Below are 17304 nucleotides of genomic sequence, written 5' to 3'. Positions count from 1 at the left end.
CACACACACACACACACACACACACACACACACACACACACACACACAGTCTTGTTTCCTGGACTCTGACAACTTCAGTACACAACTACCCAGTGACTATATTACTTACATATTTGCACATTGTTGTATTTTTCACTTTATTCATTAATATCTGCTGCTATATAAACCTACGTACTGGCCAACACTACTTGTTTTTGGTCTCGTACCCCTCAGTTTCTTTAGATTAGAAATGTCTCATGTATTTATTGTACTGTTTTTATTTGTACTGTCCTGAGATTCTTCGACCCGGTCGCCTTACCATAACGGTCATTTTACAGCCGCTCAGGTCTTTATGTTGATCTTATCTGTTGCATTTAACACCTAAACACATGAAGAAGCGACAATCAGCCTGATATTTATCATTATTTAATATTTTCCTGACCATCACAAGCTCAAATGCGCACTAACTTACCAAACAGGCGCCGTCGTGCACGTTTCGCCTCATCAGCCAAATAAACAATAAACACGGTTATTAAAGATGCATAATTTACAAAAGCAAATAAGCATAAAGAATTAACAATATTTTCACTGCTAGACTCTTACAGGCGCACATTAATGAGTCGCTAGCAGCCGGAAAGGATCGCTCACAGATGAATAACACGTGTCGCGGCTAATTAGCAATTTCGAATGAGTACGACTCTATGGTTATGATACAACCATAAAAACATTTGCACACACACACACACACTCACACACACTCAACACCCTGTCCTTCCTCCACCAAACATGCACCTTAGTATTGTAGTAATAAATAAGTGGATCTTTTTATAAACAAATAATTCTAACACACGTTTACAGTCCTCATTTTCTCAGCTCTTCATGTTTTATTACCCTTGCAGAGACTTTGTGTTCGTTCCTTGTACTCAGACTCACACTCACACCAGGTCGTTTTTCCTTCTCACAGATCAGATGAGACGGGCGAGGGATTAATCACGGCTGTGACGGAACTCTTCAAAGTCGCTAAATCCTTTTTTTTGTCTCTTTCTTAATTAGATCTCATGATCACGGCTTTCTTTCGATTCATACTCCGGCTTATTTGCTATATAAGCTGTTTATAAAGCCTCCAGCGTCGCTTCATTATATTTATTATTCATTCATTATTCATTATACTGTATTATATTATATTTAAAGCTTATAAATGTGGTATAAATGTTTAATGCAATTAACCTTTCAATTAAGTCCTTCCTAACTTAACATGAGCCTAGTTTTCATCTCTCTCTCTCTCTCTCTCTCTCTCTCTCTCTCTCACACACACACACACACACACACACACACACACACACACACACACACACACACACACACAGTTCAGTGAAACATGAAATGTAATTTTCCACTTTGCCCTAAATGTACTTGATTGGCCACAACATGTTCAGGACTGAATTAATGAGGCCGACGTTCCTCACACGCCTGCTCCTCATCAGCTTCTCTGGGACGTTTAATAGAGTCTGTTTAATTTAGCCTTTATATTTAATTTAACCCTTTTTAATCGTAATGAGTCATTAGGAGAGGATCGGGTCAATCTGTTACTGATTTAAATAAATGTAATGATCACAGATTCAGTTTCTCTGGATGTAAAGCCAAATAATATACACACACACACTTCAACTAAAGAGAAACCGGTTTAAATGTTTATTCATTCATCTATTTAGGGCCGCGGTGGGTATGATTCATGGGCAACAGGTAGGAAACACACCTGAAAACACACACACACACACACACACACACACGGCAACTTTACATGCTTCAGTCAGCCTGACTGCACAGACTGCATGACTTTGGACTGTGAGAGGAAACCAGAGATTATTTCTGCAGCGTTTTCCCTCTGTGACTGAACGATTTAAGCACTTACACTACATAGTCAAAAGTATTTGGACACCTGACTGTGAGCTTGGTGGACGTCCCATTTCTAAAACAACTGGTATTAAAGAGTAAATATAGAGCGACCTCTGTGTGATCTTTCAGCTAGAACAACAGCCACACTTCTGAGACTTTGAAGTATGTGTGTGGGAATTTGTGTCCATTCAGTCAAATAATACACAAAGTGGGGCAAAATACACACAAACACACACACACACACACACACACACACACACACTTAAACTAAAGAGAAACCGGTATAAAAGTTCATTTATTCATTATTTAGTTTCACTACTGCTTCATATTCAGGATCGCGGTGGGTACGATTCATGGGGCGACAGGTTTGGGCTTTCAACTGAAAGGTTGAGAGTTCGAATCCCAGCTCTGTCATGAAGCCACTGTTGGGCCCTTGAGCAAGGCACTTAACCCTCTCTGCTCTGCGCTCTGATCCCAGCTAGTATATATATATATATATATATATATATATATATGACAAATAAAGGCGTTCTAGGCATTCTTCTATTCTATGTGGCCAAAAGTATTTGGACGCCTGACCAAGCTTGTTGGATGTCTTCTTTAAAATAGAGTGACCATTGTGTGACCTTTGCAGCAAGCTTCTCACAAGACTTTGAGGTGTGTATGTGGGAATTTATGTCCATTTAGTCAAAATATGCAAGTTAAAAAAGCCTCAGTTGATGTTCCGGTTCATTCCAGAGCTGTTCTGTGGGGCTGAGGTCAGAGCTCTGGGCAGGACTCTTTAAATGTCTGTATTGAGCTCGCTTAGTGCAAGGAAATGGCCTGTAAATCTGTTATTAATAAGTGTGTTTAAACCATCTGAACTTAATTATTAGTTTCTATATACTTTAGGCCCTATAGAGTATCTGGAATAAACATCACTGAGGTTTTGCAGTTCGTGTTTATACTGTGGAGTTTGTAAATGTGAACATTTTTCAGCAGAACGCGCCGGGAGACGAGAATAAATCTGACAGCTTCTCCAGAACGAGCTGGAATAGATTATCAGCGAACAAAGTGAATCCGCTCGCCAAGCAACACGAAACAGATAACGCAATTAAAAAACACAACAACGTTCCCACCGGAAACCGCCGTCGTTTGATCTGCGCTTCCTGAGCGGAAGACGTAACAGACTGTTTTGCTCGACAAAACAAGCTTAACGGTTCAGTCGATACCGGAGCGCCGCCGCCGCCGATTACTTATTCATGACGTACACGATCCGTCGTACCGGTCGTGTGTGTCGCGCAGCTCCGGTGGCTTGTTCGCGCTTGTCGTTCGAACCTCGGAGCCCTGCGGCTTAATGACCTCAAATCTCACCCGCGGAGTAAACGAGTGTGTTTAGCAAAGCCGGACTGACCGATATTGAGTGAGTTTGTGCTTTAAAAGTTTAACAGCGGCTCTTGAGAGAGTTGTGACATTTAAAAGCGACCCGGTCGATAATCACCCGCACTCAGAGCAGGTGTAATTAACAGAGCTGTTCCTCCTTAAATAATTTACCCCCCAATCTAGTCGTATTTTGTACCCTCGACTGCTGCAGACCTCCACTCCTGATCGAGCAGGGTCAAGACCACTTCTTTTCACCTGTGCAAGGCGGGTTCGTATAGGGATCCGACTGTCATGCGCTCTCTTTTATCTCTGTCTCTGGTCAGTACCACCAATCAGCCAGCAGAGGTCGTAATTCCAGCAGTTATATTAAAAACCTCACTGGCACTCCCAACCTCGGACAAGGAGAATAATTAAGGGCCTTCCTCAAGGGTCCAACAGTAGCTGGATTGCAGAGCCTGGATTTGAGTCTGAACGATGGCCCAAAGCTCTACCCACTAGGCGACCACTGTCCTACACGAACAAGCCAGCCGAAAAGCGCCTGGTGGCACCCGCCCAGATCAATAAACAGTCCAAAGGCCTCAGAGATGTCTGAATGATGTGTGGTATCTTGATGTCTGAATGCTGTGTATCCTGAAAAACTGGCCAAAAGCTTGCAAGTTCGAATCTCAGCTCTGCTAACAGCCAGCCACACAGCATTCATCCATCTCTGAGGCCTTCAGACTGTTTCCTTGATCCGATGCAGTTTTTATGGTGTTTAACCCTTGAGACGTCTCCAGGTTCCACCAGGCGCAGTTTGTGAGGTTCACTAAATTCGGGATTCTGTTTCACGCTGTGTGAAATGAGTTTTTTCCCCAGAATGCTTCACTCTAACTGGTCGTCACAGCATTACTTTTATACTCGTTTGTATAAAGATCATCGGATCAGCGGATCATTGGTCTCGATCTTGCCCCGTCCTGGACTCTGAACTCTCATCCCTCCTCTGCACATGCTCAGACCATCGTAATCTCTCCCGCCCCGTCCCTCTAATGAACTCGTAACGCCTCCTCACCTCCCGGTAATGAACTCATTAGCATAAAGGTAATTTTGCTTATTTTTTAACACCTCTGCCTCCTGTTGTACGTAGCTAAAGGTTAGTTAGGTTTAATAAAAGCTAGGCGCTGAACCCGAGGTTAACGTGCGATTAAACGCCTGTGTTTTAATTACGTCAGACGCCCTTCATCTGTCTCACTGTTTTACCAAATAACCTCAGAAAACGAGGCGCCGCAGCCGCTCCCGGGGCGAATCCGGAAACCCTGTTTGAAGTGAGCTTAGCCTGATTCAGCGGGAGGTAAATGAATTCTGTTATCAGCGGCCGAGCAGTAGATTCTCCTAAATGAGTCCGACCTCCTGCGGCGCCCCGGCACCCGCCGTTACCTGCTTCCACGGAAAATGAAGTTCCTCCTCCGCCTGATGCACCAGAGCTCCCTTAACAGCCCGAACCCACACAGGAAGAATCGTAAATATAAAACCTGGACGTCTCTGTGTGTACCTGAGGATTAGGGATGATCTGCTTGATCTGACGGGCTCCAGAACACAACCACGAGTTTCTGTAGATCTGGAATCACGCCGTCGTACGAAAGCGCTCGTCAGTGGCAGTTACGTCGTATGATTAACTGAACGCACGCTGGAGTGAGACGAGCGCGTAAAGACGCGAATGAGCCGAGCAGGCGGGCGGGTCCGGGGCTATTTTTCACCCCGGCGCTGAAAGTCGCTTCCTAATTGAATCTACAGCCCGAGCGAGCAGCAGCGATAAAGCAAACGCGGCGTGTAAAGCTTTATAAATGAAGCAGCCACTCGTGATGTATGTGTGCGGTCCACGCGGGCGCGTCGCAGCGGGACTCTCACCGGCGCGCCCGTCAGCCGCTATTATACTACGTTTTAATCGAGAGGAAACACAGGGTCGGAGGTCGTGAATTCGGTTTAAAATTAATCATACAGGTTTATGATTTCTATCTGAGAGATTTCTGAGGAAGAGAGACAATATGAGACACGTTCTATGGAACTCCCCCAAGGCAGGTCTGCATTTTCCATACTGTCCCAACTTTTTCTGATTTGGGGTTGTATAATAAAAACGATAAACTACTAATAAAGGACAGATCACGACGTGGACAAATGAAGAGAAACACAGCACATAAGAAACTCAAGTTCTCTTTAATTTTGATCAGATTCTGACCAGGCTGCACATTTACCTACCAGAACTACTTTCATTTCATAATAATATTAATAATAATAATTATATCTTAATTATAATCTGTCATTTTCCTTTATTTGTATTATTATTTTTACTGGATCGATACTTGCATGGCGCACGGAGTGTAATCACACAAACTGGTACGATCGGGTCTACAGATCAGATCTACTGCTGCCGCCAGACAGACGCGACCCATGTTTGTATCGTTTGTACTGTCTGGTGGGCGCTAATGGCCGCGAGGTTCTGTTTTTATATTTTTATATATATTTATATATACACACATATGTACATTAACTCTCAATACGAATCAAATCTTCCACAATGTACATCGAGCATGCTGAGGGTTAAAAACAATCCGGACGCTCCGGTTTGCACGCAGAGGGTTGAAACGGGTTGTGTGTGTGTGTGTGTGTGTGTGTGTGTGTGTGTGTGTTTATACGCTCTGTGTGTGTGTGAGCACTTAGTTCAGACTCTTTCTAAGAGAGCAATGCCCGCTCGGCTGGCTTCTGAAGTCCAGTCAGATTATTGGCAAACGCCAACGATCCAGAATTGATTCCCGCATTTCCTCTGTCGAGTCGCTGATCCGCTACGATCCCTCCGTAAGCCGGACGACCGCTGACCAGAGGAAACGTTCTCCTGCCTCAGAGTTTGCGGCTTTTATTCCGTCCCGCTAGCCGCGAGGGTCTGTCAGATCACGTAAAGGATTTTAGAGGCGTCCGCATCCCAACACGGATTCCAGGTCGTTTTTTAAGAGATGGAAAAATCCCCGAACGTCCTCGACACGTCACGCGCTCTGTATGTCCTGTACGTTCTCTCAGAAAGGAAATAGATCCATGTTTCGGAGGTAATCCAAACAACCCGGCGCTTGATAGAACGATCGGTTGTGCCGGGACTAAGCGGGCGCCCGGGTGCCGCCGGACTTGGCGCTGGGTTAGGTCCGGGGATGAATCTGCAGAAACACACACACACACGGAGAAACAGAGAAAGAATAAAATCAAACACTTTATTAAATAAAAGCTCTTCAAGAATCACGACTGGGTTTGGTGAGTATCAGTGGGTGGTGCTTTCGCCTTAAAGCAAGAAGGGCCTGGGTTTGAATCCCTTGCCAGGCGACCAGCATGTTCTCCCTGTTTCCTCACACAAGTCCAAACACATGCAGTCATGTCAACTTAAGCTATTATATTGTCTGAAGTGTGTGTGTGTGTGTGTTAGGTGATGGACTGGCAACCTGTCCAGGGTGTATCCTGCCTTTCGCCCAGTGAATCAGACCCACTGTGACCCTGACCAGGATAAATTGATGGTTAAAGAGACACTGAATTAATGAATAAATAAATGAATGAATCTCATCCTATTGCTCAGAGATGATTATATATATATATATACAAAAATGCTCAGGCTGAAGCCCTAGTGTGTGTTTTTGTTTGCGTGTGAGTGTGTGTGTGTTTACGAAAGTGTGTGTGTGTGTGTGTGTGTGTGTGTGTGTGTGTGAAGCTAATTAAAGCCTGAGGCCCGAGGCTTCGCCCTGAGCTCATACAGCACTGACATTTCCTGTAAACACAGTGACAGTTTCATATCAAGTCTAATATAAACTCAGGACTTCAGTTATTTCTGCAACAGTTTTCCTCTGTGACTGAAGGATTAGAGCACACACACTCCATAGCCGAAAGTATTTAGACGCCTGATTGTGAGCTTGCTGAATTAAAACAACTGTGGTATTAATGCAGCTTCAAACAAACGACGTCCAGCTATGAAATCTTATCCGGTCACTTCTGCTTCACGTTCGCTAATCAATCATACAAATAAATACTGGAAATGCTGCAGAATTCACCAGGTGAACGTGTTTCTCCTCTGAAAGTTTCAGTCCTGGTTTTTCCTCCGTCCCCCCCCCCCCCCCCCCCCCCCCCCCCCGAGTTTAATTGCGTCAAAGTCAAGACACCCTTTTCCATAAAGCGCCTGAGTGAAGTTGATTAAGCAGATTTTACAGCGTGTGTCCTCTTACATTTCCGTCTCTCACTGTGAGCGTCCAGCTGTGCTGACGGGACGCCTCAGATCTCTTCCTAAGCGCCCCCGTCCCACACGCGCCATCTGCATCCTAATTCGCCGATCACGTCGGGACGTAATCGTACCCCTCCTACCGCTCACCACGCGAGGACGGGGCGAGTACGAGCGATTCTGGGCTAAATCTGTCCTTTATTCGCCGTTCGTAATGTTTGAGTTCGACCTGTGAATGTGAAGCGTCACGCGGTGTGAAGGTGTCAGGATCGCTTTAATAAAGAAGCGACAAGCAGTGAGGACGACCACACAAAGGAGAATGAGATCCAAACTCAATAAATACAGCGAGCGGTGTGCAGAACAATGACTGTGTTTCCGACTGCCTGTTATTACAAATGTTTACAAGAAATGTGTTTAGATCCCTACAGAAAAGAAATCTCAGTAAAAAAACAACACATCTGGGGTAAAAATAATATTTATTTAAAGGACAAAGTTATTCAACACCCATATCACCCATCTAAAGAAGTAACTGGCCGCTTCGTTACTCAATCAACTGGGCAAGTTAAAGAGGTTTGTATTCAATCCTAGAGAATAAAAAAAATCGTAAACATTCTAAACCGTATTATCAAATTCAATCAGTCAGCTTAAAGTTTCTACAGGAATACTACTAGAAAAAAAGCTAAATCCAAAACAACTGAAAGCTGATTTTTTTTTAATTGATCTAAAAAAGTAAAGAGTAAGGAAGTCACGTCTAATGATCTGTAGCCAGCTATCAAATACACCGACCAGGCATATCATTATGACCACTGACATGTGAAGTGAATAACACTGATTATCTCTTCATCACGGCACCTGTTAGTGGGGGGGGGTATATGAGGCAGCAAGTGAACATTTTATCCTCAAAGTTGATGTTAGAAGCAGGAAAAATGGGCGAGCGTGAGGATCTGAGGGCCAAATTGTGATGGCTAGACGACTTGGTCATAGCATCTCCAAAACTGCAGCTCTTGTGGGGTGTGTCCCGGTCTGCAGTGGTCAGTATCTATCAAAAGTGCTCCAAGGAAGGAACAGTGGTAAACCAGCGACAGGGTCATGGGCGGCCAGGGCTCATTGATGCACGTGTGGGTCCGATCCAACAGACGAGCTCCTGTAGCTCAAACTGCTGAAGAAGTTCATGCTGGTTCTGATAGAAAGGTGTCAGAATACACAGGGCATCACAGTTGCAGGACTGTTTTGGGAGCAAAAGGGGGACCAACACAATAGTAGGAAGGCGGTCATAATGTTATGCCTCATCGGTGTAAATGCAGTTTCTTGCAAAGCTGTTTCAGCATCCTTATACTAATAAAAAACGTATGTGCCAGGAGATTGAGTACCGATACAAAAGTTAACCAAATCCATACTGTCCCTTATTTTAGCATGAGGAGGTGGCATAATATAAAACTACCGTGGCCTTTATGTGCCATTATGTAAACAAATAAATAAAAAAAGAAAAAAGAAAACACTTGAATTGTATTTTATTTAAAGCGGTTCTGCAAAAACAGGGTCGACTAAAATCCTCCACCAATAATGTAAAAGTCTGATATCAAATCATCAACTAAACACAAATTGTTTGGTAGTAGCGACTGCTGCTAGAGGTGGTTTAACCAGGTATTAGATAAGTGGCCACTTACTTTTTCCACAGTGGTAATTTGGGAGTTGGATATGTCCTAAATAAAAGAACTGATGCTTTACAAAGTGCATGGAAAATTAATAATTGTTACAGTGACCTCAGAACAAGTTTAATGACTGAACTGTGAACAATTAAGATGTGTATTTAATAAAAATGGATCAATTGGCAGTTTTTTGCTCTTCAGAGTTTTTCACACGGCCACAAAAATCTTAGAAATCGTGGCACCACGAAGCAAAAAAAATCATCCACAGACGTCAGGGACAGAGTTTCGTCTCCTTTCTGGGATTCAACCCCCGAATGGGAGCCAAAAACAGACGGAAAAGAAGCAAAAAAGAGGAATTTTGCGCGCACAGTAACGGATTTGTCGGCTGATTAACTGGTGTATTAAACCAGAGCAGCGGCCTTTTCGTTCGTTCTGTCATTGTGTGCCCTCTCCAAACAAAATTCCTGCCTTGTCTGGGCACACAGGCAAGGAGGGCATCCACTCTGAAAGAGACAAAAGAGAAAAAAAAAAAAGAGAGAGAGAAAAAAACAAGAGCGTCAGGCCTCCATCGCTTCGGCTGCATCCTCACTAACATGCCAATTAAAAAAAACAAAAAGGTAAAATATGAGAGGCGCAGATGAAGTGGTACATCACCGTCCATTCTGTTGCCAAAGGAGTCGTTTATTCATTTATAACTGCTGCACATTTAGTACTGAGATTTAAAAGTGCACTCGCTCGTGTGTGTGTGTGTGTAAATAAAATTATTAGAGTTTTATGAGTTTTATGAAGCCAAAAAGGAGAAATAAATGACTTGAGAGACCAACCTTGAGGAGATGGATCAGCGCTGGAACTTCTGCAGCTCCGCTGAGCTAAAAATTTGAATTTGGCTGCGTGTTCTGTTAGAGAAAAGCACAAGATTAGACCGAGGTCGAATTTAACACACACACACACACACACACACACACACACACACCAGATAGACACACAGAGTTTATCTGAAATGGAATAAATGCTCAGGGTCGATGTTCATGAGAAATATCACATTATTATTATTGCAAAAATTATCACGTACAGTCGCGTGCAAAAGTCATACAGCTATAAATACAGTAAAAAATGTAACTCACACATTTGCTGTGAGACGTGACATTTATCATTATAAAAAAATAAACTTTCACCAGCTCAAAGTTTCCCTCTTTCTTTCTATATTATTTCTGCATTTTCTCCCAATTTAGCGTAGTCAGTTTGTCTTCCGCTGCTGGTGGATCCCTGATTACAGTGGAGGAGGGTATATCGCTGCTCACGCCTCCTCCGACCCGCGTGCAGCCCTTAGTGTAACCCTTCCTCACCCATGCTTTCGAACCGAGGAGTTCAGATTCTCGGCGCTGGTGTGCTAGAAGAATATCTCGCTGTGCCACCTGGGCGCCCACAGATATCATTTTAATAAATATCATGAATGCATTTTATGCCACAAACAGCACTAGCACCTACACCCTCTGACACGAAAGTCTCACAGAGAACCCTACCGCTTCCGGAGAGTCACGCTGTTCTCTGTGCGTTTCTTTACTCTTACTACTCGTGCCGGCAACTCAGCCAGACAGCAGGGGTCACTGTTGCACCAGCAATAAAATCAATAATATCTATCCTTCCCTCCCTCAGACACAGCCCTTTGTGTCCTGGACCTATAAAATTTGTTTTAAATGATTTGAAAACAAGCAAATCTGCACTTCTTACCCATCTGACCATGTTTTTTGGACAGATTTGGAGCCAAAAGTTAACACGCACTCATAAGAGAAATGTCAAGTCTTTAACTTTCCTGCCAACAAAAAACAATCCCACATTTTTACGTTGCTTAATAAGCTTATGATAGTAAATAAACGAATAAATCTTACCTTGTAAAATGTTGAGAATGGTCCGGACACGTCGAGGATCAGTGGAGCTGGGTTTAAAAAGTTCAGTCAGGTGAAAGGGAAAGAAGGCAGGGGAACAAACCCTTCCCACCCCACTCCACCCCAAATATCATGTATGTTTATATATTTTCTCATCTTTTATTCCTTCACTCCTGTCTGCACATACATTCTAGCTTTCTGCCTAAGTGGGTATGAAGGACAGTCTGCATGGTGATGATGTACATTCCCTCTAATTCACAGTGTTTAAAACATTTAAAAGCTTAATAACTTTCATTTTCATTCCATTCTGATCATTTTGAAGGCATCTCGCCCGGCTTTGCCTCACACTGAGCCGTATTCTGACCTCTCCGCAGTGAAACTGACGTCTGTATCGTTCCAATTCCACATCAACACAAACATTGTAAGCTTTTCTACGTGTCTGCTGTAAATGTTTAAGGTTTCTGATCTCTCACCCTGGTGGTTTTGATCTTGTTCCCGGAGGAGCACATCCAACCCGAGTTATCTGGCAGCGTCTTACACTCCTCTCCTTCCAAACACGGTTCCATCTCACACCACCATTTTCCAATCACAATGGAGGCTGCACAGAACACACACACACACACACACAAAACAAAGGGAAACAAGAGCTGGTTGATTCTCACGTAATCCTGCTGATAATCCCACTTTAAGCCCTGATATCACATCTTATCCGACCCATTTCCTTCTCACCGTCACTGAACATGTTTCAAAACCTCCTCAAACAAACAGAGCTGAACGCGTCTGTGTGGACGCCTGACTGGCTGACAGCGCTGCTGAGATTCGAATCCCGGCAGCCAAAGACTGGTGTTTTACTGCTCCACCACCAACCCAAGTGCCCTTCATAACTGCATTTACAAATTTACATTCTCGCCTTTATCCAAATTGACTTACAATACTGAGAGTTAAGGGCCTTGCTTATGGACCCAACAGCAGCAACCTGGCAGTGGTGAGGCTTGAACCAGCAACCTTCTGATTACTAGTCCAGTACAACTACAACATTTTCATTTTCAGCCTTTAGCAGAGGCTTTTATCCAAAGCTAATTACGGTACTGTGAAAGTATATTGTCTAAACAATTGAGGGTTAAGGGCCTCGCTCAAGGGCCCAACAGTGGCAACCTGTGAGCCTTGAACCAGCGACCTTCTGATTACTGGTCCAGTACAACTACAACACTTACGTTTTCAGCATTTAGCGGATGCTTTTATCCAAAGCAACTTACAATACTAAAAGTTAAGAGCCTTGTTTAAGGGCCCAACAGTGTTAACCTGGCAGTGGTGAGGCTTGAACCAGCGACCTTCTGATTACCAGTCCAGTACCTTAACCACAAGGCTACAACTACCAAATGAACTACAGCGGGGGCCCAGTGGTGCAGCGGTAAAGTACTACTACTAAGATCTGCAAATCAAGGGTTCGAATCTCGGTGGTGCTATTGGCCTGTCAGGCGTCTGCATTGACATGATTGGCTGTTTTGTCCAATAACTACTGGGAGGTGCACATATCCATGCAGATGCCCGACCAGTCAATAGCACCACCGAGATTCGAACCCTTGATTTGCAGATCTCAGCAGTGGTGTGCTAGTGTACTTCACCGCTGCACCACCCAGAGAAATAAACAGCACACGCGTTGATTAAAAGCGTTTTTAATTTGTGTATTTATATTTCATAGCATCAGGGTAACAGGACAAAATTCGGCGCTCTCACTGTTCTGTAATAACTTCCTGCACCACAGGAAATGAACAGCCAGCGACGAGGCGACGGGCGTCCGCGCCAGCGTGAAGGAACTGCCTTATTTGAACTGAAGTGATCTTGAGATAATGTTCTGTATGAGGCCAGGAGACGAAACATCATCTCGATCTGTTCCTCCGGACAGCCGTAACCTCTCCAAGCCTTTCAATTCCCTCTCCGACCCCGCCGCTCCATCCCATCTCACCAAAAAGGGCTTCATACCATCCAGACTCGGACCTAATAACCACCGCGGAGACTTCGGCGTTCGCCCATTATTCATCCCTCGCTTGTTCCGCCTCCCTTGCCTCCGTCTCTCCGGCTCCTCGGTCCCGGAAGGACCCAGACGGAGGTGAGGAGCAGCGGCACCGAGCTCCACAGCACAGAGTTCATTATACACCCGAGTCCCCGGCGCCTCGCTCTCATACGGGAGCGGCTTCTCTTACCGCGCTCCGGCCCTGCTTCGCAAACGATAAAAATATCGCAGGATAACGAAGCCGATGGAGAATTGCATCCCGGAGACGTGGAAAATAAGACACACAGAAGCAGATGAGATTTAGGTAGAGGTGCTTACAGATGACCGTTTCATCGGGCAGTGATTTTATTCCGATGTTTCCACGTGTAGGAATAATGTTGGACAGGATGGAAGGTAACGTTGTGAATCCTGTGTTATGACCTTTAGTAACAACTCCTAATTTACCGTAGCCAGTTACTCTTCTGCTGCTGAAGACCCTGTTGGCGTCCGAGGAGGGTATATTCACCTGACATGTTCTCCCTTACGAAGCATGCGTGGTCCAACGACCCTTCTGATTCACCAGTACTTGGGTGCATTGGCGCGTGAGGTCAGTCTCGCACATGGAGAGTCGTGCACTGATCTCCACATTCCTCCACTTCTGTACAGGAGCCTCGGACTACAGTCCTTACACAGCATCGAAGACCCTGCCCGAGTTCTGTCATTTCCCACACAGCAGATTAGCAACCCATTTTGTCTTCTGCAGGCACTAGGGGGCGCCCTGTCGCCCAGCGCTGCACCACCTGAGCGCGGCCGAACGTTTACTGACTTGTTGATAATCTACTGTTCTTTTTTGTTTCACGCTCAAGTTGCCAAGGTCCGAGGAGTCGAAGGAAGACAAACGTTTTTGCAGTCCGAGACAACGGCGTTTGACCCGTCTCTGACAGACGCACCTCTCTCGCACCTTCCTTCCCTCCCTCTGTTCTCTTCCCTTTCCCGCCCTTTGACGAGCGGTCAAGTGTTCAGTAGCTCGGACATGAGGTCGGTGCTCCTGCTCGGAGCGCATTATCTGTCTGGCTCCAGGCCAGACCGCGTACCGTCGACCTTCCAAACCTGGAGACGAGCCACGTTCCCCTTGTTCCCTGGAACTCGCAGAACTTTTCTTTTCGACAGGCCTCCTTTCCGGGCCGCCGGCCATCACGGAATCACGACGTCAGCAACTCGGTGGTGTCACCGTCCCCGGAGGAGCGGGAGGAGAAAGTGGCTTATTGGAGCAGGTCAGGGGCTTCGCGGCTTTACAGAGACATGAGCAGGTCAGCGGATTTTGTTGCACTGCGGCACTGGACCGGCTACGGGTACAACTTCACACGCTGCCTCGACTTATGGTTAAAGTTCATGTTGGTTTGGAGCACGACAGACAGTAAAATACACTATGCACTAAAGTATTTATACACCTGACCATGAGCTTGAAACAGACTGACCTCTATGTGATTTTTTTTTTTACTTTTAAGTACAACTGTTTATGGGAATTTGTGCCCATTCAGTCAAAAGATGACAGCATAGTGCCCAGGTGGCACAGCAGGATATTTCGCTAGAACACCAGTGCCGAGATTCTGAACTCCTCGGTTTGAAACAGGTCAGCTGAGCGCCATCTAGCGAGCATAATTGGCAGTGCCTGCAGCAGACTCTAATTGGCTACCGTGTCTGCTAGGGCGGGATGACCGGACTATGTGGGTGGGGTCGATCAAGAAAGTCTTGGTTGATGTTCCGGTTTGTTCCAATGATGTTCAGTGGAGAACCCAGCCATACAAATGCTCTCATCTTTTGATGTAATATATATATATATATACATCTTCCAGACGGATGATAAGCAAACGTCAGGATCAAACACCAAACCCTGGAGCTGTGCAGTACTACCGTCTGCAGCCACCACTCGTGAGGAACCCGCCTACATTCCACACGCTCAATAACACAATTAAATGGTGTAGCGCGGGATTCGGGCGCATTTAAAAACGTCCCGGGAGCTCAAACAAAACCAAAAAAAGTTGGATTGAAAACGGCCTCGCGAGACTCGTGTGGATTTAAATCCGTTCAGACGGAGCGATGGAGGTTTTCTCTCCCTCGCCCCTCCATCGATCCCTTCCAGCGCGGATTAAGAGCGCATGGCAATTACACTTAAAATTTTCACGCTTTTCTGCGGGCGTTAATTTACAGTGCCGGCGGCTTCGGATCGATACGTCAGCGCGGATAACGGCGCGCCCGCTCCCTCCTGCGAGTCCCCGCGCTCCTCCGCTCGCTCTGTAGTGAGAATTAACGTGCCAGCCGGCGCTGCTTCGCGCCCCGGAGCCGCCCGGCGACACGGCCTCATCTTTATTCGAACCGACGCCCGATTCCTGTGCACGGAAGGTGCCGGTAATGAGCTGATTGATTTTGCGCCGCCGCCGCCGGCTCACAGAGGTTTCGGCTTTTAAGGGCAGAAGAGACGCTGCTTAATGGCTGTACGTGGCTGCGGAAGGTCAGGCGCGGTGTCGCGGCGCTTTAACGAAGTCCAGGAGTAATTAATGAGGGGATGCAGTTCGGGTCCCTGGTCTCCAGTCGCCCCGGGAGACCTCGGCCAGGCCGGGGCGCCGTTATTCCCCATTAATCTCTGTGGCCGGAGCCCTGATTGGCTGTTCGGGCGACGAGTTTTTCCATATAAAAAAAGAAAATCAGAGCACCCATCACGAGCCTGCACGCCGTCTACAGTACATACATTTAATTCTATACATTAATGGAAGGAAATGGTCCGGTTCGTCACGGTAACCGCAGGACTGGTGTCTTCTAACGAGTTTCAGTGTTCTAGTCTTTAATTACCAGACTGAGCGTGACAATCCAGCAGCACTTTACTGAGATGCTCCATCAGGTCGTGTTTTAGAAGCGATCTGAATGATTTAGAATATTTTATTGAAGAAGAAGCGGTTTTAGACGTCGTGTTCAGGAGGTCCTTCAGTGCTGGACATCTTTACCCAAAACCATGAGAATTAATTACATTGATGCCCAACTAAAGCTCAAACAGCCTTCAGTCCATTTTTTTTTTGGAAATTCATCACAGTCAAGGTGTGTGTGTGTGTGTGTGTTGAATCTCTCACCAGTCAGTGCAGTAAGCAGTGTGAGTGTGTTCATGATGTTTTTAAATGGACTTTATTTGTGTGTGTGTGTGTGTTTGTGTGTGTGTGTATGTGTATATGTGTATGTGTTTGTGTAAGTGTGTGTGTTTGTGTAAGTGTGTGTGTGTGTGTGTGTGTGTGTACGCTCCTGATTTTAATCAGACTTTATTTACATGTCTGAGTGTGAGTGTGTGTGATGGGTGCTGTATGTGTGTGTGTGTATGTGTGTGTGATGGGTGCTGTATGTGTGTGTGTGTGTGTGTGTGTATGTGTATATATGTGTGTGTGTGTATATGTGTGTGATGGGTGCTGTGTGTGTGTGTGTATGTGTGTGATGGGTGTTGTGTGTGTGTGTGTGTGTGTGTATGTGTATATGTGTGTGTGTACTCTCCTGATGTTTTTAATCAGACTTTATTTACATGTCTGTGTGTGTGTGTGTGTATGTGTATATACAGTGTATCACAAAAGTGAGTACACCCCTCACATTTCTGCAGATATTTAAGTATATCTTTTCATGGGACAACACTGACAAAATGACACATTGACACAATGAAAAGTAGTCTGTGTGCAGCTTATATAACAGTGTAAATTTATTCTTCCCTTAAAATAACTCAATATACAGCCATTAATGTCTAAACCACCGGCAACAAAAGTGAGTACACCCCTAAGAGACTACACCCCTAAATGTCCAAATTGAGCACTGCTTGTCATTTTCCCTCCAAAATGTCATGTGATTTGTTAGTGTTACTAGGTCTCAGGTGTGCATAGGGAGCAGGTGTGTTCAATTTAGTAGTACAGCTCTCACACTCTCTCATACTGGTCACTGAAAGTTCCAACATGGCACCTCATGGCAAAGAACTCTCTGAGGATCTTAAAAGACGAATTGTTGCGCTACATGAAGATGGCCAAGGCTACAAGAAGATTGCCAACACCCTGAAACTGAGCTGCAGCACAGTGGCCAAGATCATCCAGCGTTTTAAAAGAGCAGGGTCCACTCAGAACAGACCTCGCGTTGGTCGTCCAAAGAAGCTGAGTGCACGTGCTCAGCGTCACATCCAACTGCTGTCTTTGAAAGATAGGCGCAGGAGTGCTGTCAGCATTGCTGCAGAGATTGAAAAGGTGGGGGGGTCAGCCTGTCAGTGCTCAGACCATACGCCGCACACTACATCAAATT

The 17304-nt window shown here is 45.3% G+C and overlaps 1 protein-coding gene across 2 annotated transcripts in view; it reads right to left on the bottom strand.

Moving 5' to 3' along the window:
* Window positions 1–5411: 5411 nt before the first annotated feature.
* LOC134301678 (chemokine-like protein TAFA-1) overlaps window positions 5412–17304 on the bottom strand; it is a 109584-nt gene continuing 97691 nt past the window's right edge. Inside the window, exons 4-7 of one of the 2 annotated variants that reach the window (XM_062986495.1) lie at window positions 11468–11592; window positions 10998–11044; window positions 9933–10004; window positions 5412–6416 (exon numbers count right to left, since the gene is read on the bottom strand). In XM_062986495.1, coding sequence (XP_062842565.1) covers window positions 11036–11044; window positions 11468–11592 — 134 coding nt within the window. In that variant the 3' untranslated portion in view covers window positions 5412–6416; window positions 9933–10004; window positions 10998–11035. Of the gene's footprint in view, window positions 6417–7928; window positions 9612–9932; window positions 10005–10997; window positions 11045–11467; window positions 11593–17304 lie in introns of those variants that run through there. The other variant, XM_062986496.1, reaches the window with a different exon arrangement.

The sequence above is a fragment of the Trichomycterus rosablanca genome, chromosome 24 (genome assembly GCF_030014385.1).
Source record: "Trichomycterus rosablanca isolate fTriRos1 chromosome 24, fTriRos1.hap1, whole genome shotgun sequence".
In the NCBI taxonomy this organism is placed as follows: domain Eukaryota; kingdom Metazoa; phylum Chordata; class Actinopteri; order Siluriformes; family Trichomycteridae; genus Trichomycterus; species Trichomycterus rosablanca.
This window is presented reverse-complemented; position numbering and strand designations above follow the sequence as displayed.